The sequence below is a fragment of the Peromyscus leucopus genome, chromosome 4 (genome assembly GCF_004664715.2).
Source record: "Peromyscus leucopus breed LL Stock chromosome 4, UCI_PerLeu_2.1, whole genome shotgun sequence".
In the NCBI taxonomy this organism is placed as follows: Eukaryota; Metazoa; Chordata; class Mammalia; order Rodentia; family Cricetidae; genus Peromyscus; species Peromyscus leucopus.
In genome coordinates, this window is record NC_051066.1 from 106,398,799 (window position 1) to 106,421,920 (window position 23,122).

General features: G+C 52.9%; 1 protein-coding gene across 3 annotated transcripts in view; it reads left to right on the plus strand.

Moving 5' to 3' along the window:
* Window positions 1-5,836: 5,836 nt before the first annotated feature.
* The window catches only part of Ebf4 (EBF family member 4), a 70,557-nt gene continuing 53,271 nt past the window's right edge, over window positions 5,837-23,122 (plus strand). The window contains exons 1-7 of one of the 3 annotated variants that reach the window (XM_028878557.2): window positions 5,837-6,038; window positions 6,500-6,621; window positions 17,473-17,629; window positions 17,924-17,987; window positions 18,121-18,176; window positions 19,665-19,738; window positions 20,662-20,730. In XM_028878557.2, coding sequence (XP_028734390.1) covers window positions 6,036-6,038; window positions 6,500-6,621; window positions 17,473-17,629; window positions 17,924-17,987; window positions 18,121-18,176; window positions 19,665-19,738; window positions 20,662-20,730 — 545 coding nt within the window. In that variant the 5' untranslated portion in view covers window positions 5,837-6,035. Of the gene's footprint in view, window positions 6,039-6,375; window positions 6,622-17,472; window positions 17,630-17,923; window positions 17,988-18,120; window positions 18,177-19,664; window positions 19,739-20,661; window positions 20,731-23,122 lie in introns of those variants that run through there. The other 2 variants (XM_028878559.2, XM_028878558.1) reach the window with 2 other exon arrangements.

Sequence of the window (23,122 nt, forward strand, 5' to 3'; positions counted from 1 at the left end):
GCCTCCCTGGTACTGGAATCAAAGGCATGAGCCACCATGCGTAGCTAATTTAGGGTTTTGTTTTGTTTTTTGGAGCTGGCAAGCACCCACCACTGAGCTAAATCCCCAACCCCTAATTTAGGTTTTTATTGTCTCTGACATAAACTGTTCCTACTTAACTCCAGGTCCCATCAGAAGATTTAGTATGGGAATGGAGCTGAAGTTTATAAGTTGGAGGGAATGGGTCCTTTAAAAGAAGATATAATTGTGATATATAATATATATAAATAACCATGTGAATATATCACAATGAATTCTCAAGGGACTTTGAAGAGAGCCTATGAAAAGCCTCATGAAGAATCAGTCTTTCTCATCGATTGGACTCCTGGAGCTCGGCCTGGCACCCAGCTGTGGATCTCTGAGGACAGTTAGGGTATTTAGCCATCTGATCACCAGAGTAGGCCAGTTCAGGCACCCTCTCGACTATTGCCAGTAGTCTATGGTGGGGTCATCCTTGTGGATTCCTGGGAGTTTCCCTAGCACTCTGTTTCTCCTATTACCATGATGTCTTCATTTATCATGGTCTCTCTTTCCTTGCTCTCCCACTCTGTCCCTGTTCCAGCTCGAACCTCCCGTTCCCCTATGTTCTCATCCCCCATCCCTTGCCTTCCATTACTCCCCCTCACCCCCAGTTTGCTCATGTAGATCCATGAGAGAGAGAGGAGGGATTCTATGAGCAACGGACATCGAGATCATGATGGGAAAAAGTACAGAGACAACTAGCCAAACTGGTGGAAACGCATGAACTGTAGACCAATAGCTGAGGAGCCCCCATGGTACTGGACTAGGCCTCTGGATAAGTGAGACAGTTGTTTAGCTTGAACTGTTTAGGGGACCTCCAGGCAGTAGGATCAGGATCTGTCCCTGGTGAATGAGCAGGCTTTTGGGAGCCCAGTGGCTATGCTGAGACACTTTGTGCAGCCTTGGTGCAGGGAGGAGGAGCTTGGACCTGCCTCAACTGAATGTACCAAGCTTTGCTGACTCCCCATGGGAGACCTTGCCTTAGAGGAGATGGGAATGTGGGGTGGGTTGTGGAGGAAGGCTGGAGGGCAGGAGGAAGGAGGACAGGGGAATCTGTGGTATATATAATAACATATATAATATATATATATTAAAGAATATAAACAACAATTCATGGACTTACTTCTATTCTTCTGGGACAAAACCTACTAGTGCATATACACAGATATCCCTACAAAACAAGAGTCTGACCTTCTTGCCCTAAATAATAGTCATGGTCACTGAAAGAAAAAACAGCAGCCACATGGAGCTTTTCAACTTCAAGAAGTTTTGCCATTGCCTGTAGACAGCTAAGAAGCAGCTACCCAGAGACTGCTACCTTCCATTCCAGTGCTCGGTTAGAAGACCTCTGGCCTCTCCGAGCTGGAGGATAAGCCAAAGGGAAGCATGGCTCTGCAAAAGAGCGTGGAGTGAGCATTCCTTGAAGCACGAGGGAAAGCGCCACCTCCTATTCATCGGTGAGGATGGGGCTGGTTGTCTCTGAGTCTCCTGGTGATTGGTAGGGGTGTGGACAGCCTAGAATAATGACAGCATATATCTTGCCTCTGTTTCATTCCAAAGATGAGAAATGAGAACTCAACCAAAGGGTCCAACATTGTGATTCCCACTGTTTTATTATTTAGGACTGAATGATCAGCCTAGATGCCAGCCCAGCCCAGGAATGGAATAGATCCCCAGGCAAGACGAGTTGTTCTGATGTGTTTGCCATTTGCTCTTCTTGAAGTGACTGAGACTTCAGGAGTCAGTATCAAGGAAGACTAAGAGCTGAAACAACCTCCAGGCGACTTTCTGAAATGACCCTTTTCTTTGCTTCACGGGAGTATTCGAGAAGCCGCAATTAGTGCATGCTTTCATTTTGGTATTATTTTCTAATTATCAGGTGACTGAGGAAGTGGATTGAAACAGCTACCTAACATTCTGGGACTCCAGGGGGCACTATAGTACAATACACAGACATCCAAGCACAAGTCAGTCGAAAATGATTCTGTGTCTGTTTCCCACAGTTTGCACTGGGCTGAGGCTTGGGGAAAATATCTCTTCTGTTTAAAATGCATTATCTCAAGACCAGAATTAATAGAAAGAAAATGAACCCTGAACTTCTAGGCGTGGTTTGTGAAGTACCAGCATGATTCCAGGTGCTGGCATCTTCCACCTTGGAAGCAAGTGGAACTAGTCATCCAGTTCCACGGGCTCATCCTTCTCGCTGATAAGCCTCTCTCTCCTCTCAGACTTGGGCCCTTCTGTGCTGGTCCCATTACTCATCCCTGCTTCTATGATAGTCCACGTACTCCTGAATAACGTTGAATATTCATGCATCTACCACTGTGAGCTTCAGGAGGGCACAGCTAGGCTCGATTTGTCCACTTATTCTCTAGCACTGGGCACATGACAAAACTCTTTCTGAACATGAGCATGAATGTCCATGAAGCAAAAGGGTGAGGTAAGAGGGTTTGGCCTAACGGTTCCAAAAGTGAGGCCTTGCCTGGGCCAAAGGAGGGTATGGCTTTTTCTATAAGCTCAGACCAAACCTCCTCTGTTACCATGCCTCCAGAACACTTAAATTCTTGTCTGTGGAGCAGTCATAGTATGTAGAAAGGAGAAAATCTATCCCCCACCCAAATAAGACAAATCATGCAAAATAAAATGTCATTCCAAGAAGCAGAGTTGTGGCTGGACCTTAAGAAGAGACACTCAATTCAGATTCCAAGGACAGCTCTAACACTGTCCAGGAGATACCCTGAGTGTCCCAGAACCCTTGCTTCTTGGTCAGCAGCTCTAACCCATAATCCCTTCACTGAGGCTGCAGAGTTTGCCAAACATCATCCTGGCTAGTTCCTTTCTATCCCATGGAGTTAGTTAGGGTAGAGTAGAAACCATGCAAGTCAGGAATCCCCCCCCACACACACACACTTATGACAGCTACCTCTCAATGACACTTTCCTAGGCCAACCAAATCCTCTACTTCCCAGGTTATTTCTGGGCACTTGTCCCTCAAATCTATTCTTCAGAGTCACAATGTAACACCAAAAAGGCACAGGGACTCCACTGTGCCCTGGAAAAAAAAAAGCACTGCCTAAGCTCAAGCATTCCTGCTGGAGGGGGCAGCAGGGCAAAGGGACAGCCCAGAGTGTGAAAAGAGTTCAGGCAATGGAGAGCTCTTGGTGTCCGGCGACCAAGGAACCGACACAGCAAGAAGACTGTCTAGTGAGAGAAACTGGATCAGCCAGGAATGCTCCTAAACAGTTCCTACGTGTGGGAAGCCATAAGAGACAATGAACTCTACTTAAGAAGGTTCGATATACTCCAAATCAAGCAACACTTTAAAACCTGCAGGAGGAAGGTGGAGACGGATGAGGAAGCTGCCGGCAGAACAGGGAACGTATCTCCTTCAAGCGAGGGTGGAATCCAGTGTTGACATGTGTTCCTATCAGAGACATCCTCTGAGAGTGCTGGGGGAAGGACATGGACGATCTGACAAAGTGGTAGTAGCTGGAGCTGGAAGAGAAACGTGTCAGAGATCTCACTCACACACACACACACACACACACACACACACACACACACCCGCCGTGCTCCAAAGCCTGTGGGCAGCAGGAGGGGGTGATGTGGACACACACAGGGGGTGCACTGGCTTGTGAAGGACGGGCATGTGGGAACTAAACTGCCATTGTGGCCTAGGAGTGGAGCCACTTGTGCTGGGGACTCTTCCTGGGGCAGGTGCCCCTCTCCTGCCCCATGGTCTAATTTCTCCGGTTGATGATCAGGACAGACAGAAGGAAGACAGAAAACCAAGCTAGGATTGTGGTCTTCCCAATGACAGCCTCAGAGACTGTGGACAACACATGAACTCTTGAAGAAAAAAAAAGGGGGGAGGGAGAGGGGAAGAAGGAGGAGGATAGGAGAGGGAAAGAGAGAGAGACAGACAAGGGGGATGGGGGGGGCAGACACAGCAGTCCAGCATCCTCAGAGAGTAGGAGAAACATCACCCAAACAACCATCAAACTTCTTGTCTGTGGGGTAGCTTCATCACATAGGTGGGAGGCGGAGGAGGAGATGTGGCCAGTAGATACTGCAAGGAGGTCAGAGGGCCAGAAGCCCCAAGAGACGATGGAGTCAAACAGAGCCAGAACAGGGAGGAGTCAGGCTGTGAGCCTCTGAGAACAGCTGCTGAGATCCTTAGTGGAGTACTCCTGTGAACTTCCACAGAAACAGGAGGGACGGAGATCGTAGGAGGTGGGGAGAAGGAGAAGGTTTTTTAAGAATGGGAAGTCTTAGCCACACATACATAGTGTGATCCCAGCACTTCGGCTCTCCGAGGCAGGCTCTCACTTGACAGGTCTGGGAGGGCCTTCAAGTCTGCATTTCTAACAAGCTACCAGCGTCGATGCTGGTGATCCTGGAGCTATACATACTATGAGAGGCAAGGTTTAGAGTCAGCTAAAAGGATGTGGAGGGCGATTGGAAAAGAATTCCTTTTGAAAGACCCGCTTTCGATAATTCCACCTGGGGTAAAAGCTGAGACCTTGAGAGGTCTGGGTGGCAGTGTCTCTTCCTCCTCTTTCAGAGGTGACGGGTGGTGGAAAATTGGGCATAAAGGGGAAGGGATAATGAAGAACAAAGAGGTCAGGAGAAGAGGCAGAGGAACTCTGGGGAGACACAAGACCCCAAAGCGTCCCTGGGATCCTTTCTCTGGGTCAGCGTTAGGCAGGATATTAAGGGTTGATTGGAGCGTGCCCCACCCCCAGGAGGATGGAGATCTGAGAGGGCAAGGGCAAAGCCACCCCCTCCGTCCCCCTTTGCTGTTCTGCAGAAAACTGCTGAATTCGATCCAAGGTTTCCTGACAGCCCGCAGGACACACAGAAAAGGCTGTGCCACAAGGTCAAAGGCCGGGAGGTGAGCTGGGCTCTTAACCCTAAGTCTGAGTCCCACGTGTCCAACTTGCCATCAAAAGTCAAGAGGTTTCTCAAAGGCGCAGTTGGGAATGTAAACTTGAGTTTAAGTAACCCAAGGACAGGAATAAGGATGGGAGATGCCCGACTAAGGTAGCTCAGCTGACCTGGGGCCCGCAACCTGCTACACACTGAGAGACCCTTGAGCACTAAACCAGAGGTTAAGCCGGGGTCAGATTCACTGAGGGAAGTGCCGGGAGGGCCAGTGAAAAGTCAGAAGGTACCAAATGGAGCAGCAACTCCCGGAATCAAGCCTTGGCCGAGGAGAGGGCGGCGCACACTTAGGGGAAGGAGATGGGATCAAAAAGATGCTGGAGCTTCGTCTGGTGGAGACCGGGAGGCCGTGGTGGTTCCCGAGCGCAGCGTGATGAGCTGAACTGCTTAAGCTGAGCTCCTTCGCCGCGCAGCCCCCAGCCCGCCCGGTCTTCGCCTTCCCCGGCCAGGGCCAGCTTCCCGGCGCCCTCCCGCTGCGTCTCCCCGGCCGTGGCCCCCAACCCGGCTACCGACTCTCCAGGGTCCGCCCCGCCGCCGCGGCCCCAGCCCGGCCGCTCCTCCCCCGATGATGTCACGTCCCTGGCCGCCCCTCGGCCGGCCTCGCGCCCCGCCCCCGCCTCCCCTGGCCCCGAGTCCCCTGGGCCCACCCGCTTGCGACAGCCCTCCTCCTGCCCGTGCTCCCTCCCTTCGGCTCCCGCTCCCCAGGGAGCGGCGGCGGCGGCGGGATGGCCAGGGCCCGCGGCCAGGCCCCCGGGAGCGGCGGGCGGCGGCGGCCGCCGCGGCGGGGAAGCCCGGGGACCGGGCCCCGGGGGGAGTCGGCGGGTCTGCTGCTGCTCCTGCTGCAGGTGCTGCCGCCCGGGGCAGCGGCAGGCCCGGGGCGCCGGGGCATTCGGGGACCTGGCGGCGGCTGCGTCTGCTGGCCCGGCGCCGGCCCTGCTTTTCCCCGGGACGCGCGACTGCTGCTGTTGCTGCCACCCCGGCCGCCACCGTCGCCGCCGCCGAGCTCTACGGCCGCAGCCTCCCCCTCTCGGATGGTAATCAGCGCCCCGCGCGGGCGCCGCGGGCGGGCGGGGGGAGACCGAGGCGGGGGGAAGGGCGGGCAGCTAGAGGGGCGCTCGCCCCCCCCCCTCCGACGACCGCGGCTCTGGGCAGCCGCCAGAGCGCGCCTCTGGGGCGCCTCCGTGCGGAGCGGGTGCGGGCTCCGCTCTCAGTCTGCTCACCGGCTCTCAGGCCGCGGGGGAATCCCTCCATCTCCCCGCCCCGCTCCCCGGGAGGGGAGGGGACAGCGTCGGCGCCCAGGGACCCGCTTTGACTGAGAGAGCCCCGGAGAGGCGAGCGTGCACTGAGGCTCCAGGACTCCGTGTAGCGCTGCGCTCCTGGAGGCTCCCGGTGCCGTCGGGTCGGGCTGAGCTGCGACGCCCACAGCCTCGGCGGGAAGCGATCCTTGGCAGTGGGGGGCGCCCACGAACTGCGGGTCCTTATGTTCCCCGCACAGGATGCTCTGCCCCGCGGTGGGCTCCACCTGAAAGAGGAGCCGCTGCTGCCCTCCAGCCTGGGCTCGGTGCGCTCCTGGATGCAGAGCGCGGGCATCCTGGACTCCAGCACCGCGGCGCAGAGGTAAGAGCCCCACCCGACCTAGCACTCTGGTTGACCTAGCACTCTGGTTGTACCGCTTCCTGTCGCCTTCGTCCAGCGTGCCTTAGCTACTGGAGCAAGGGATGGAGAGAGTCTTAACACTTGACCGTCCCGACGAAGTCTACTGTTCACCCTCTGAGTCTGACAGACTTTTTCCTGAGAATATGGGGCGAGGTTGCTCACTAGTGTCCAGAGCTCTGGAGGAGGTGTCGCATTCCGCTGCACATCTTGAGCCTTGACCCACAGTTACTAGCCGTCTAGAGATGTCCAGTCCCTTCTTCTTGGGCAGTCTCTACTGTTCCACTTGTCCAGTTCCGTGGCTACCCGACAAGAAAGGCAAGAAACTCTGCCTCATTTTTTCTTTTCCACGCTCCTCAGAGTTGGAGCAATGGTGGTGTGCAGGGCCAGAGGTGTGGGTGGGGCTGAAGAGTGGCTAAGCCCGTGGGCAGTTGACCTTGCAGAATTGATTGGGGTTGAGAATGGGGCCCGAACTCCTCTGTTGGGTGGTTTTGGGTAGATCCCGAGGGAGGCAGGAAGCTCTTGGGAATTAGCAGAATCTACTCTGGTTACTTTTCAGGGGAAGGCATAGGGGTTTGGGCAGGAGACCTCGGTAAGGAATCAACTCCAGGATTTGGATGGGGACTTGAAAGGCTTGTTAACCCAGTCTCTGCAGCCGCTGGTACTTGGTCTCTAACACTTCCTCCAATCATACAACATGGACTGGAGGCTATACATCGGATGGGGAGCACATAGAGCCTAGCGCTAGGTAGGGACTGTCCCTGGAGACCCAGGGCAGGGTGGGCACTGGGTTTCCTGGAAGTTTAAATAGCTGCTACCCATCCTCTGAAGGACGTCGGCTAGAGATTGTCAAAGCAGACCGGGGCTGGCACACCACTCCCATTCACATATCCAAAGTTGTGCCACTCCCATTCACATATCCAAAGTTGTGCCACTCCCATTCACATATCCAAACTTGTTCAGGCATCACTTGGAGTGCTCCCCAACCTCACCTCATAGTAGACACAGACTGTTTTGTGGGCAAAGGGATGCAGTCTTTCTGCACACCTGTCTTCACAGCCTTCAGGGAGAGCGCTGGTCTCTCCGTTGAGTGATCTCTCCAGGACAGGAATGGATATTGCAGATGAGCCAAATCCAGTAAGTTTTTAGAGTGATCCAACTAGATTATAGAAACACAAATCACAGTTGTTTAACACAACTGCTATCAGCGTGATAGTCTATTTCCTTCCCATTTCCCCCTCTAACGTCGTCTCGTGCTGTGCTTATAACTCTGTGTGCCCCCCTTTCTGTTGGTTCTGGCTTTTTCTTTAAGTTGAAGTGGTTGTGGGAAGTTACGTAGTTGAGTATATTAGAGTGGAAGTTCGTGTTTCTTTCGGACTTTGCTCTCTGCTTGCCCAGGGCCAGCAGGTTAATGAGAGGCAAGCAGGAGTAACAGAGATGATGTCCTGAAGGGGCAAGAAATCTGGGGATGAGACTTTCAATATCACCCCTCCCCCACGCACCAACAGTGTTGTCTACACAGAGAAAGGTTCTTGAGTGGTGTCTGTTCTGGGTCCCCAAGGCCACATAACTGAAGCCCAAAGCCTTCTGAAGTTTGAACAGAATAGTCTTCAGGCCTGAGCTTGCTTCCCCCCAGTCTGGAAACCCGGGCTCTAGGACATAGATTGAGAGTTTTCAAATGTGTTCTCGAGGGAAGCTAATCCTCGGTTCTCATTCCTCTCCACAATGTTCGTCATTTCTCCGGTGTGTATCTTCTCCCTCAGTCAGTTGTCTGCTCGGGTCTTCCCATCCCACAACATGACAAGAAAATCCATCTCCCATCCTCCCCTTCATCTCCGTTCCCTGCCTGGTTTCATTCTCCTGCAAGGTTGCTCGGTGTGGATGGTCTGTGCCTTCCTCACCTTCAGCGACAACCACCTGGTTTTCAAAGCACCCAAACGCGTTGTCCCCAGTCTCAATCCCAATGTCCCCAAACACCACTTTTAACAATTAAACTCCTGTGCGCCAGACCCCATTCCTCCCTGGCTTGAAGGATAACTCGAGACTCCTGGTCCTGTACTCTGACCCACCCCTTCCCCCAAACTAGCTTCCCTGCTCTACACACCAAAGCTACATTTCCAAGGTACTTGGGGTGGCGGTGGGGCTCACTATGTAGCCCAGGCTATCCTCCAACTCTGCCTTAGCCTCCCAAGTGCTGGGATGACAAGTACACACCACCACACCAGGCTTCAAAGCACCTTTCTCCGATCATGTCCTTGCCCTGATGAAAGAAAGGAAAAGTACCCCACTCCCTTACGGCACGCCTCTGTCTGTGTCCTGTGTCCCCACCCTGCCCAGACGGTTTTTAGGGCTAAGGATGGTCACCACAGGATGCTGTCCCTGGCACATCACCATTTTCCAGATAGTTGGCATTCAGGACAGTCGGACCCAGCTCTCTTTCCCAACTTCCATATGACAGTGGCCTGTGGTGTTGGAGAGCCAGCAAGACTGCCAGACCTGCTTTTTCTTAACACAGTCCTCAAGCCCTTAGAATCACACACCCACTGAACAGAGCCTCAGCCAGCCTCGAAGACCAGACTCCACCTCAGCACCTGGCTCTGTGTATGCCCTGCCTCCCTGCCCTGGAGAGCAGTTCCTAATGTTACATAAAGATGTTTACTAGAGGCCAGGCTCTGCCGTCCTCTGCCTGTCCCTGTTTTACTGGCCCTGCCAGCTGAGGCTTTCCTGTGGGGCAAAGATGGCAGCCCATTCGTCCTTCTTTCTACAGCACCCACTGGCTTAAGTAGTCCACCTAGCTGTCTCCAAAAGCTTCCTCCCTGTTGGGCGCCTCTCTTCACCTCAGTATGTTCCAACAACTGCCCTACATCCTCCAGCCACCCTCTCCAATTTTACAACTTAGACTTTACAAAAATGCCGAGATTTTGAAGAAAGTGGATGAGGAGAAAAAAGTCTGGAAGGCCTCCCTAAGATCAGTGAGGGGGGCTCTGCCTACCCCAAGAAGATTCTGAGCATGGGAAGTAGGGAAAGAAGAGGACTTGAATGCCCAGCTCACAGGAAGGGGAGGGGAGGCTGGGGGAGAGGCTTCCTCTCCCTGCTGGGGGCTCCCTAATAGGGATGTCTGCTCAAAGACCCCTGGCCTTTGCTGTGACTGCCCCTGACCTGCACCAATAGGAATTCCTCTCTTGAGACCTAGCCGCAGACTATTCTCCATCCTCCTCCTTAGACAGGTCTTCCTGCCGGTGGGCTTAGCCCAGGGGCAGCACGGTGGTCCTTCTGGTGTGCTTCCTAGGCTGGGGAGTCTAGAGGGGTCTGCTCAGCCCTACCCTGCAGGACTCAGGCAGTCTCTGCCCAGGAGTAAGGCCCGAGAGAAGAAAGGCTGCTGGGGATGTCTTTCCTGTAAGCAGCTGCAGGCTAGCCTCCCTGCTAGGAAATGCTTTTGTTTGCTTTAATAATTAATCGCTGCTCCTCATCCTGGAACCTGGCTGGCAGGCTGGCCTGTGGGTGGATGGTGAGAGGGTAGGGCAGAAGAAAAAAACGAGGTGAGCAGTCGGTAGGTGGAACTGAAGGACGCTGGGGAAAGCACTAGAGCTCACGTATGAGGGTCTCCTGTCCCCTGCCGGCCATTTAGACATGGGTCACTAAGTAGAATTGTGCTGAGTAGTGGAAAGGGGGACTCTGAAACCTCCACTGACCCAAACCTCTTCTTCAGCGGATTCGTCCACACAGGTTCTGGGCAGCTGCCCTGAGCTACCAGGCCTTCCCTCTGTGGGTACCACTGAGGTGGGTGTGCCCTTGTGTGTCACTACTTTTGTCTTCTTTGTTATGCATCATGGCTAGGTTCTGAGCCCTTCAGGGCCTGGGCAGGGCTAAGCCAAGAGATCTTGGCTGGAGGCAGACACAGCATGACAATCACGATCCGTCCTTGGGCACAGAGAATGCCTAAGGGAGAGCTTGGGCACCAATGGGATGCTTAAAGGGAGAGGAGTGTGGAAGAAACGAACCTGGGACTTCGGCAGCCCTGGCGGGAGAGGGAAGAGAATAGCAAGACAGCAGGAGAAACTGAGGCAAATCTGAGACTAGCGATGAGATATGGGAGGCCTACATTTTTGTGCTGGAGGTAGAGGGTGGTCAGCGGAGCCTGCTTCCAATGCTGATGACTTCAAGGTGTGTCCCCTTAACTCAACATCTCAGATTTGAAGATGGGTCAAGGCTCAAGCCAGAGTGCTGCTGTTCAGCATCTTGGGCTGTCAGGTAGGCCAGACTTAACATTTGGCAGGAAACCAGAAGGCCGAAGCCCCCAGGGGCGCCTTGTAAGGGGATGCAGGTGGTTATTGTTAAATTACTATTTATAGTAAGTATGTGATCAAGCGTGAGCGTTTTGTAAATAGAGACAGAGGCTGCAACAGGGGCTTTGTCGACTAGAGAGTTCTGAATGCCAGGAGAAGAGCGCCCTGGGGCATCTTGCTCAGCCTTGCAAGGGAATATCTCCAGGGGCCTGCTGGGTGGGCTCAGTAATAGCAACCAGATACTCTGTTGCCCTACCATGCCAACTAGCATGCCCGTGTGCTCTGGAGTGCAGTTCATCTCAGTAGCCCGGGCTAAGAAGGTCAAGTTGTCCTTGTTCATTTCACCTCCAAGTCCTGACCCAGTGCTCAGGGAGCCTAGGCATACCAAAGCTTGCTGCACAGCGGGACTCTACTGTCCAAAGAGTACCTGTGCAGACTAAGTTCTTCCCGGTGTCTCACAAAGTCCCCTTTAAGCCTGGGCCTGTGTAAGAACAGAAGGTGGGACATGGTGGGAAATACCGGCATGAAGGCTTCCAAGTCTGGGTTCTCTAGACTAGGAACGAGTTCTCTACCGCCTCAACACCCTCCAGAGCTGAGAGGAAAGTGTTTGGACATTGTGTTTGCAACAACCTTTCTGAGAAACTGAGGGAATAAACTCTTTTGATTTTTTTTTTTTTTTTGAGATAGGGTTTCTTTGTGTCAAATTGGTTGTCCTAAAACTAGCTCTGTAGACCAGGCTGGCCTCAAACTCACAGAGATCCGCCTGCCTCTGCCTCCCGAGTGCTGGGATTAAAGGCGTGCGCCACCGCTGCCTGGCCAATCTGGATTCTTACAAAAAACGGTTGGTGTGACGGTTGTTGTCACTCAGCAGCGTTTATCTGAAGAAGGTACATGCTCTGTTTCCTATGACGCTAAGAGAATGAAATGTCACTCAACCGTGGGCTCCAGCAGTACACATCCTGAGTAGGCCAGTGCTCGCTCACATTCATCATACACCCGGAATCTGCCGAGATGCCCTCGGGCTCCAGGGGCTAAAGTTCGGCCGGCTTCCTTCGTACCCGGTGCTTCTGGGTGGCTGGCAGTTGGAACCCACGCTTACCTTCTTAGTACCCTTGGTTGGCAAAGCTCTACCTCAGCCAGCATCTGCTTCCTAATGCTTGAAGACTTGCTAAGGAGGCCAGGGCTTGTTCTTCCTGCAAGTACGTTCGGCAGGCAGGAGAGCAGCAACCAAACAAGGCCAACCTCGGGAGCTGGGAAGGATGGCTCAGTAGTTAGTGGTACTTCTCCGTCATGAGGACCAGAGACCGGATTCCAGCTCCGAGAGAGTTGATACCTCCTTCTGTCCTCTTCGGGCACACCTCCGCATACATACATGCACATACACACAAATAAAATCTGGAGGAGGAGGTCGTGGCTTAAAAGGTGGCAGTGCCAGACACACCGAGTCCCTGACCCGGTACTGGGGGTGGGGGTGAGTTTGAAGTACTCATCCTCTGTGTTTTCCTAGTTCTCCGTAGACCTGGGCTCAGCTGCGTACGGTGGTAGCTTGTTGGGTTGCCTTTCTTGTCTCTGTCACACCCCACTCCTGAAGCTCCCTGAATCAATCCAATACGCTGTTAATAGTTAAGTTTTTAATCACAGGGAGTTTCTCTGCTTCTAGAACATAAAGGACACCTTGCCTCTCCAGCATTCAGGGGCCCGATCTTCCTATCCCTCCATCTTTTTTTTGTTCTGAGCGGAGAAGCACTCAATACGGCCTGTAGCTCCCATGCCTGTGCCCAGCTTGTGGCCATGGGGACTCTCAGATCACTGGGTACTTTGTGCACTGTTCCAGTATGTCTCTGTTTCTGTTCTTTAACTATGGTTTGTTTTCTCATCACAAGAGCAGCAGCTTCTCCCACGGGGAGAAGAGAAAAAGCCTTTTCCTTCCTCCTCCCCAGGTTTCTCTCTTTGCAGCTTGCAGTTCAGCCTAACAGGTGTGGATCCCCTCTTGCAGTTACAGGGACAAGAGCCACGAGGACAACCAGAGAAGGGAGACACGGTCCAGCCTGCTTCTGTTTTTTTTGTTTTGTTTTGGTTTTTGGTTTTCTGTTCCTCTGCACAGCACATTCTTTGTATTATTGTGAATCATGCACATAAAAATACTAGACTTTTTCCAGCAAAATCTTTTCTCATTTTATCTCAATCTCCTCACTTTACTGGCTGAGTCATGACTGAGGTAAACTGGAGAATTCCCAGGCAAGGAGCAGAGGCTGCCCCTAACAGGGGGTTTCCCATTCTATTGGCGAATCTTGGTCTGATGGGGGCTAAGACTGTCATTAATATTGTTCTGTGGTAGTTCATGGTAGTGGAAATGTTAACTAGTCAATGCTGCCCCACAGAAGCCTGTGAGCCCGAGCAGGGTGGAGGGTTGGATGCTACTCTCGGCTGCCTTAGGAGGAATAGAGCTAGGCTAAGTGAGGTTATGTTGTGGGGCCTGTGAGGCGGCTCTGTTTCTCTATGCCTCGCACACACTCTAGAACCGGATACTGGTGCTTATCCCCTAGAGGAACCTGCTTTCTTTCCCCTTCCCTGATCTCTGTACTCTCTCCCAAACAACCCTGTCCATGGGGAGGGCAGGCCCAGCACAGGGGGGTGTGGCTTAGGGCTTAGGGAAGACTCCCAGGTTTGAGTCTCTCGGAGACCAGCATAATCGGGGGAGAGACAGGACTCTGGACTGACTGGCATTTGTCAAGGGGACTGGGGTGGGAAGGGAAACTCGGGTCACCATCAGGCTTTTGCACAGAAAAGCCCTATTGAATGGCCTGGGGATTCTGCACTCTCTCAGCATGCACTTCTCCTCTGCCAAGGCCTTCCTCTCTATTTCCTCCCCACTGTCTGAGAGCCTACCAGACTCAGCACAGGAATATAGGACAGCAGTGATGGGATTGCTCTACAAGGCCACCCCCTTCGGTCATCTGTTCCACTTGGTGGTTCTTGAAGCCACCCCTGGCAGAGTTCAAGCTAAGCTGGCCTTGTAAGCAGGAGGGTGGAGCTCAGAGTTGATGTCTCATTAGCATATTCATCCATAGTAATCAGAGACCCGCTGCGATCAAAAGCTCTCCTCAGGCTTCCCTGCCTCTCTGCTGGGTTGAGAAGCTGACAGAGGGTGGTCAAGTCCCCACTTGAAAGGGAGGGAATGGGAAAGAATGGAGAGAGGACAATACCCCCAGAGCAGGGTACTTCTGGTAGGGAAGAGTGATGGGCGCCTCTTGTCCTCTTGAACGGGAGACAAGACATCTGTCTCCTAGATCACCCATTCCCATGGCCACTGTGGCTCCCAAGAATGTATCCAGGAGAAAGAACAGTTCACTTTTTATTTGCTGTACTCTATATGAGTGGAAACATAGCAATCGCCTCGTTCCCCGACAGCCTAGATACTGTGGCCTAGTATGAAGCCAAAGAAAACAGTAAGTTGATTTTTTTACTTGTATTTATTTAACTGTGTGTGTTTGTGGGGGGGAGGTGCTCACATGTACCATGGAGCTCAGGTGAGAGTTGGTCCTCTCCTTCTACCATGTAGGTTTCTAGGATCAAACTCAGGTTGGCAGCAAGAGCCTTTTACCCAATGAGCCGGCTCACTGGCTCCCGATTTTAAATTATGTGGGAGAAAATATTAAACAGCAATGCATTTGGTAGTCATTGTCAAGGAAGCATGCCTGATGGGCATCTGGGATGCTGGTGTGTGTGTGCGCGTGCATGCGTGCATGTGCGTGTGTGTGTGTGTGTGTGTGTGTGTGTGTGTGTGCACGCACACGCGTGTGTTTTCAGTTATAGGTGCATATGCATGGAGTGCACATATGTGTGGAGTGCACAGGGACGTCAGAGCACAGTCTCATGCCATTCCTCACGCTCCTTTTACTTTCTGTTCGAGACAGGGTCTCCCACTGGCCGGCAAGGCCCAGGGATCGCCCATCTCTGCTTCCCATCTTGCCATCTCTGGGATTGCAGGCATAGGACACCTTGTTCGGCTTTTATGTTGGTTCTCTGGGTCCAAAGTCAGGTCTTCATGCTTATAAAGCACACAGTTTATCAACTGAGCCACGTCCCCAGTCCTGGGCACTGGTTTTTAATGGCAGCTGGCTTCTCCTGTGGGATGGGTCAAGAAAAAGAACAAGAGAGAAGTTACGATGCTTTCAGGACCTAAAATGTGGAAGTCATGTGCTGTTATTTTTGTTATATTCTATTGACCACACGGACCAGCAGGAACACATTGTGAGAGGAACCTGCTTAAGCACATGAGTATCAAGAGGCAGAATCCTTGGGAACCATCATCTTGGAGTCTGGGTACCTAATGCATGGGGAATACTAGCCTGAGCAAACTGAAGTGGAGTCCATTTTTACAGGGTGTCCAAAGGCCTTCAAAGACTCCCATATGTGCTGTGAGTCAGCAGTGTGGCCACAGCACTTTTCTCTAGGGAGAAGATAAGGAAACCTGTAAGAAACATGCTTTGGTATGCCTGCCTGGCCTGGAGAAGAAAGTCTAAACTGTTCCTGGTGTTCATATTCCTATACAGTCTGGCAGGAACTTCCAATGCAAACTTTTCTCTCCTTGCTTTACACCCCGATGAATGTGTCTATGTGGTGTGCGGGCGCGTGCACGGGCATCTTGGCGTGTGTGGGGGCACATGCAGATGTGTGCATGTGGAGCCTGTGGTGGATATCTGCCTTGGAGTCTTCCTTGATCATTCTCCAACCTACTCACTGAGGTGAGGTCTCTCCATCGAACCCAGGGCTCATCCATGTGGCCAGGCTAGCTAGCCAGCTTGTTATGTGTACCCCTGTCCCTGCCTTCCTAGCTGTGCCACAGCCACCCGGCATTTATGGGGTTCTGGGTCTCTGAGGTCCTCCTATTTACATGACAAGTGCTTTAAGCACGGAGCTGACTCCCCAGCCACGGTCCACTTATTCCCATTGCCTTTCATTTTTTCTCCTCCTTTCTCTCTTTCTTTATTTTGAGACGGAGTCTCCTGTATCTCATGTTCACCTCCAACTCACTATGTAGCCAAGGATGAACTTCCAGTCAGTCCTCCTGTCTCCACCTCCAGAGTCCTGGGATTACAGGTGTGCGCCACCCATCTTGGTTTTACATGGCACTAGGTATGGACGCCAGCGCTTCCTTCACCACAGGCAATAGTCACTTTTTCAACTGAGCTACATCCCTCACCCAGTGCTCCACTTTTTGAAATCTGCTCCACGGACACTTGCCCTTACAGATATTTCTGGGCCTGTTTGTTCTGCTCGCTTGCCTCTTCCGGTTGCTGAGTTTCGACTTACTCCCTGGGGTGGCGGGACAGCCGCAGTCTCTGTAAGCCTCCGCCATATCCCACAAAAAGAATTATTATCCTTTGTTTTTGTTTTTTTGTTTTTTGTTTTTTTTTGCCAGGTGTGGTGGCTCATATCATAATCCCAGCACTTGGGAAGCTGAGGCAGGAAGATCACAGCAAGTTTGAGGCCAGCCTGAACTACATAGTGAGTTCCAGGCCAGCCTAGACTACAGAGTGAGACCCTATCTCAAAAACAACAAGGATAAAACAAGACAAAACCAAAACACCCCGAAACAAAACAAAACAAAGAACTCAACCAAACAAACAAAAAGAAACCCCCAAGCAATATGTTCCTCCTTTGCTTCTTTTTACATGGTGACATATTTGGGACTAGGGTGCCCACACTCTGACCTGCCTGCGAATTCCCGCCTCTTCCAGGCACTTAATTCCAGTGCTACATGCTGTGCTGCATGGTCCAGAGTTTAGTGCTGCACTGGAGTTTATGGGCAATCTGGTAAACGAGGCCTTGCTCTTTTCGTCCTCCTTGCTTCTGAGCAAAGTTTCTGATGAGCCAGGAGAAAGCCTTTTTTTAAGGCCAAACTAGGAGATCCTCCTGCCCAGAGGCCATGATGTCCTGAAGCTGGAGTCATGCCCTCTGTACCCGGAAAGGGTATTGCCCATCTATAGTCCAAGGTCTACGATGAGCAGGCTAATAGCCTGGAACCAGCTCAGTGTCCCTGCTAGTCTGATGGACATCATGTCCCAGGCAATGCCATCGTCTCAGTGAAGCCCTAGCTGAAAGCTGGGGTGCAGTAGGAAATTCATTCCAGTATCTCCAAGGTGCCCCCTGATGCCCTAGTACACACTCCTAAATGCCTCTGGATAGTACAGTGAATTGGTTTACAGTTTATACACCATTTTAGAGATAAGCCTTCCTAAATATGGGTCCCAAGGAAAAGCCTGCAGTGGGAGAGCCTGTCCGATGCCTTCATGCAGCACTGTGGTGTTCCTTCTTCTAAAAGAAGCACGCTGGGGTAGCCTCAGTGCTGGAGGCCTCTCTGTGGAACTGATGTGGTCCTGTCCAGGATGGAAGGGCCCATCTCACTTGACCTCTTGGCATGTCCAAGCCTACTCCTGGCCAGCCACCTACCTGGCCGGAACCACTGGGGTCTTGCTCACCGGAGGGCCCTTCCCGTGGTTTTCCAGTTCCTTTCCTCCCACAGTGGCGTGGGCCTGGCAAGAGCACATTTTGAAAAGCAGCCCCCCTCCAACCTCAGGAAGTCCAACTTCTTCCACTTCGTGCTGGCCATGTACGACCGGCAGGGGCAGCCCGTGGAGGTGGAGCGCACAGCCTTCATCGACTTCGTGGAAAAGGATCGAGTGAGAGGCTCATGGGCTGGCCTGGGACTAGCACTGGGGGTGATGGAGGGGTTTCAGGGACCTGGCCACATACACACGCACGAGAACACACACACACACACACACACACACACAAGCACACTGGGGGCGCTGAGTGGATAGATAGGTGGTGAATGAGTGGGAAAGCATGGGCCGATGGCTGGAAGGCAAAGAAGGACCATGGGATTCGGGCGGAGGGTAGGGATGAAGGAGGCTATGGGTGAAGGAGCTTGAAGGCCCTGAGCACCTGAACATCCTCCTGTCTTGTCCTTGCAGGAGCCTGGGACAGAAAAGACGAACAATGGGATCCATTACCGCCTTCGGCTGGTGTATAACAATGGTAAGCAGTCTGAAGCCTGCAGCACCCTGAGGCACATAGCACCCTCATCAGGGCTGGGAAGGGTGTGGGTCTAGTCATCTGAGGCACCCTCATCCTCCCCTGACAGCAAGTTCTTTCTACCTTCCCACCCTAGGACTTCGGACAGAGCAAGACCTCTACGTGCGTCTCATCGACTCCATGTCGAAGCAGGTGAGTGTTCCGGCCCATCCTAGGCTTGTTTGAGTAAACATCCTTAACCCCTCTCGGCCTCCTTTGTACCTTTCCTCCCGCTGCTCTGGCTCTCCCAGTTCCCTGCCTATGGCAAGAAGATGGTGCTTTGTCTCTCCAGTCGGGAAAAGAAAGTATTTATGAAAAGACCCTGGCTTAAGTCCTATCCCTTAGCAGCACAAAATCAGGGGCGTGCAGTTTATTGGCGAGGAGAGAACACCCTCCTCAGGAGGAGAGGAGAGGGAGCAGGGCAGGGGGATACCCAGGAAGCAAGTGGTCTCAGGTAGAGTCCAGCCTTAGCCCAGTCCACAGGCATCCCTGGGCTAGAAATGGCACTGGAGTTGGTGCCCTTGGAGCATTTTGCATCCTCTGTCCATCAGCCGTTGTCTGGGGACCGTGCCGAAGGCGAGAGCACACAGTAGAGGCAACTCCACTGAAAGCAGTTCTCCAGAGAAAATCCTCTGGTGTCATCACCAACTGTAAAGGGGGATGGGCACACTGGGTCTTCCTGTGTGCGTCCCACAGGTCCCAGGAAGGAGGCTGGGGCTGACCGAGCAGCTCAGGAAAACCAACCTGATGCCTGTGAGAGGCGGCCCAGGTCCCAGGGCTTTCAGAAACATGCTGGGAGAAGGAGCTTGAGTTGTAAACGGGCCAGATTAGCGGGTCTGGAATGAAACATGGCAACTTGCTCGCCAGCTCGTGTATGGACAGGTGCTTCCGGCGGCCTCCACCCAGTCCTAGTCCCAAAGCAAAGCAGAGTGGCTTATGCCCAGAGAGCTCTCGGTCACTGTGACAGGGGAGGCAGGCCAAGCAGGGGCAGTGGTACTGGGTGGCAATGTGGGAGCCTAGAGAGAAAAGGACCTACAAACAGAGGAAGGCTGGAAGGCCCAGAGGCTAGGGGACTAGGAAGCCAGATTTACAGTTCCGGAAGCTCAATTCTGGGGGGGGGGTGGACCTGGGAGACTGGGGAAGACGGGATACAATGGTGCAAGGGCAAAGGTCCAAGCTGGGGAAGTGACAGGGAGGCGGGGAGAGGCAGCTCAGTGGCCTGTTCAGTGCAGAGAGGGACAGTGTACGTGAGCAAAGAGGCAGGAGCCCACCGTACCCACAGAACAGCCTGCACAGGACAAGATGCCAGGCGTGGCTGAGGATTCGAGCATGATGCAGGGTGGGACCAGCAGCCTCTTGGCTCCTCCGGCAGGGGATCTGCAGAGCTGGCGCCATTCTTGCCACCTAGGTGATGGTCCTATGTGAGGGTAGAAGGCTCTCCTCCATCTGAGCAGCCAGGCTTCAGATGGACCCTGCTTTGCACCCATGGACCCTTCAGATCAGGGCAAAGGGCATGATCTTTCTTGGGGTGGGGACCTCTCCTGGGCCTGGGTTTGGCCGACACCAGGCTCACCTGTGCTTGCCCCGGGGCCTTGAGAGGAGCCTCCCTCCCCCGCGAGCCTGCCATTTCCTCCTCCCCAGGCTATCATCTATGAGGGGCAGGACAAGAATCCTGAAATGTGCCGAGTGCTGCTCACTCACGAGATCATGTGCAGGTAAGATGGGCAGTGTCAGGATGCACCCTGGTGTTGGCAAGACAATGTACCTTGTCGCGATGTAGCTCAGGGTCCCTGTCAAGCCCTGCTCCTAGTTCACAACACCTCCAGTCCCCTGGGGAAGCAGGGACAGGGGAGAGACTCCTTGAGGCCCCATTAGCCTGGCCTGTTTATGTGACGTCTCTAAGTGTTTTTGCAAGAGAGGCCTCCTACTGCTTCTGGAAGCTTAACTAATGAAGCTCCAGGGAGTAGCTCTCTGGGAAGATGGGCACAGGGCTGGCTTGGGCAACACAGAGGCCTCTGGGATTTGCTTAGGGGCCTGGTGGAGGAAACCCAGCTGTTTAGATGTGAGAAATGCTGGGCAGCTCTTTGGTAGATAAGTTGGGGGTGGGGAGGGGGACATAGCTCTTAGCTCTCCCTTCCCTTTACTCTAGAGCTTAACATTTTCTGCAGGGCTTCCCTGGATATACCAGTCCTGCTGTGCCTCGGAGACAGTTCCTAAGATGTGGAAAAGAAAATATGTTTAAAAACCTGTAGTTGAGACAGTGGCCACCCTGGGAAGGGAAATGATTAAAATAATAATAATTTTTAAAAGCTAGAGAAGGCCTCTGGAGTGCTGGGCACTGGGCATGTCTAGGTCAGGGTGCTGCTTACAGGGGCAGGTTCACTTTGTGATCATCCAGGAGACCCTGTAGGTGACCCACTGCTTGGTGGCACAAAGATTTCACAGCCAGCCTCATCCTTAGAACTGGGCTGCCAAGGGTCCTGCTGAGAGCCTTCCTGGCTTTCTCCTTCAAGTCCCTGGAAGAGATCCCCTGCACATAGGCATTCTACACCCTGAGCAGGACATCTGATCCCTCACTGGGCCTGTCCTCTCACACTCCTTCATCTCTTCTTTCTGTCTTTCTTCATCTCTTCTTCAGTCGGTGCTGTGACCGCAAGAGCTGTGGTAACCGGAATGAGACACCTTCAGATCCAGTCATTATTGACAGGTACAGGCTTGGGGAGGGGGCCTGGACTGAGCCACTGAGCATTCAGCAGAAAGGTGGAAGCAGAGAGGTTCCCTAGGGTGCTGTGTGGGTGGCTCTGAGGCCAGTGAGACTTCCTAAGGGGCCAAGGAAGTGCCAGCCGTAGCCCGCTGAGAGAAGTCCCTCTGACGAGCTTTCTGGAGCTGCAGTCCCCAGATCCTTTAGCAAAGGAACCAGAGAAGAACAAGGATGTGACAGGATGGGGAAGAGCATCTGAGGAGAGAGAGAGAGAGAGTGGGGTGGCTGTGGGCAAGGCGCTGGTGCCCTGCGCTGTTTGACTTGACTCCTGAGTGCTAGGAACACATCTGTGCACTCCCACACCCGTCTTAGATCTGGATGTTGTTATAGAAGGAGAGAAGCCAAGGGTCAAAGACACAGAGAGAGAAATGACATTCAAAGATGTCCACAAGGTTGCAGATCTGATCAACCTGGATCTAATGGAGGGAGTCCATTAGAAAGGAGATTTGGGGGAAAGAGAGCAAGTTTGCAGGGTGAAATGCCAGGAGTTTGGTGGTAGCCATACCATGTTTGGGAGGCTAACTAAACCCCCAGGTGGGAAGTTTAAGAAGAAGCTGAGAACACAAGTGGGCGTCCTAAGGGAAGGATGTAGGCCGTGGACACAAATGTGAATAAATGGGATGGGGGAAACGAGAGTTGATAGAAAACAGGAGAGTTCCAAGGGCTGGACCTGAGGTGTCCAGTATTTAGATGTCATGGAGGCGTAGAACAAGCAAAGGGGAATGAATAGAAGCTGCCAGTGAGGTAAGAGAAAAACCAAGGCAGTGCTGTGCCCTGGAGTGTACGTCAAAAAATGCCCCAAGGAGGAGGCAGTAGGCAACTGTAACCAATACTGCTCAACACTGATCCTTAGACTTAGCAGTGGCAAAGACGTTGGTGACCTCAACAGGAATATTTGAGTGGAGTTGAGGTGCATTGCCGAGCCCTTGTACAATGCCAGGGATTGACCTAACTGGGGCAGCCAGGGAAGGAAGGGATGACAAACCCATGGACACACAGAAAAGCTGGGATTGGATGTTCTGTGCTCGATCTCAGAGGAGCCTTGGCATCCCAGAAGCTCAGTGTGTTTAACGTGTACAGTTCAGCAGGGAGGTGGGGTTATTGCATACAGCTGCACAAGGGGCTGAGGCTATTACCTACAGATAAAAACAAGCAGTGGGGGTTGTTACAGCTGCACGAGGAGGTAGGTTTAGCTAGCCGCAGTAGGAGCAATCTCTGTAGGGGAGCAGTCTCCGGGATGTGAACATTGGAGGGTGGGGGTGGGGCGGGTCTGCGCATCTGTCAGCTTTCGAACTCAGACCCAAGGAAGGCTTTTCCGTCCCTCTCAGCCTCACCTGGGGAAGGCTTTGCCCCTCCTGTGGGACTGAGCTGCTGGAGTTTTTGATGCCCAGATCAACAATATACATACAGTCAGGACTTAACTCGCTCCCTACAGTGTACAAGGAGAATAGGATTGTAGAGTTCAGAAACCGCAGAACAACCTTGAAGGGGTCAGAGAAGCAGGCTGGTGGAACAATGTAAGAACAAGGAGAACTCCAGTGTGACATCCAGTATAGGCAAGAAAGAGAAGGGAGGATTTCTACGCTGCTGCCCTACAGCTAGTGAAAGGCAGGCTCTAGTGCATCAGCTGATGCACTGGCTTCATCCGGGAACACTGACCATTGGGCCGGGGGAGGAACGAGGAAGACAGAGAACGTGGACTCTGAAGTGGGTCCGTGGGGAGTTTGCTGATACTCCCTTCTGATTGCCGTTTGGCTTTGTTTTATGACGGCTTTGTTTTCTCAGTGAAGAAGGAAGGTGGACAGCTGAGGATGAAGATGGAGAGAGACACACTAGGGGGGTGACATGGTTATCTAGGAGAATGAATGCTCTGGGGAAATCTCACGCCATTACCAAGCAGCGGTAGGGCCTGCTTGAGTTCTGTGGTCATCCATGTAGAGAAAGCTTTCTCTGGCCATCTTGGGCCATACGGGTAGAGCTGCAGAACAGGTGAGTGGTTATGTGAACCCCAGGGGAGGGGTTGCCATCTGAACACAGTGGAAGCTGGGGTAGTAAAGGAGTGGAAAGCATGGGCAAGATGTCGTTACAGAGATGAGATGGGACTCACATGGACTGAGGAGTGAGGAGGGGGGATGTAGGTCCAGATGGGGCTGAGGAATTGCTGGAGATGAGTGACTAGGCAGGAAGTGAGAAGGGGGTTGGAGAGTAGACTGCCGAGAGGTGGGAGTGTTTTGTGTTAAATGTTGTGCCACAAGGCCAGCCAAAGAGGGGAGCAATGTCAACAGAGGAGAAAATGCTCCAGGAATGGGGTGGAGAGAGTATCGGAAGAAAAAACATC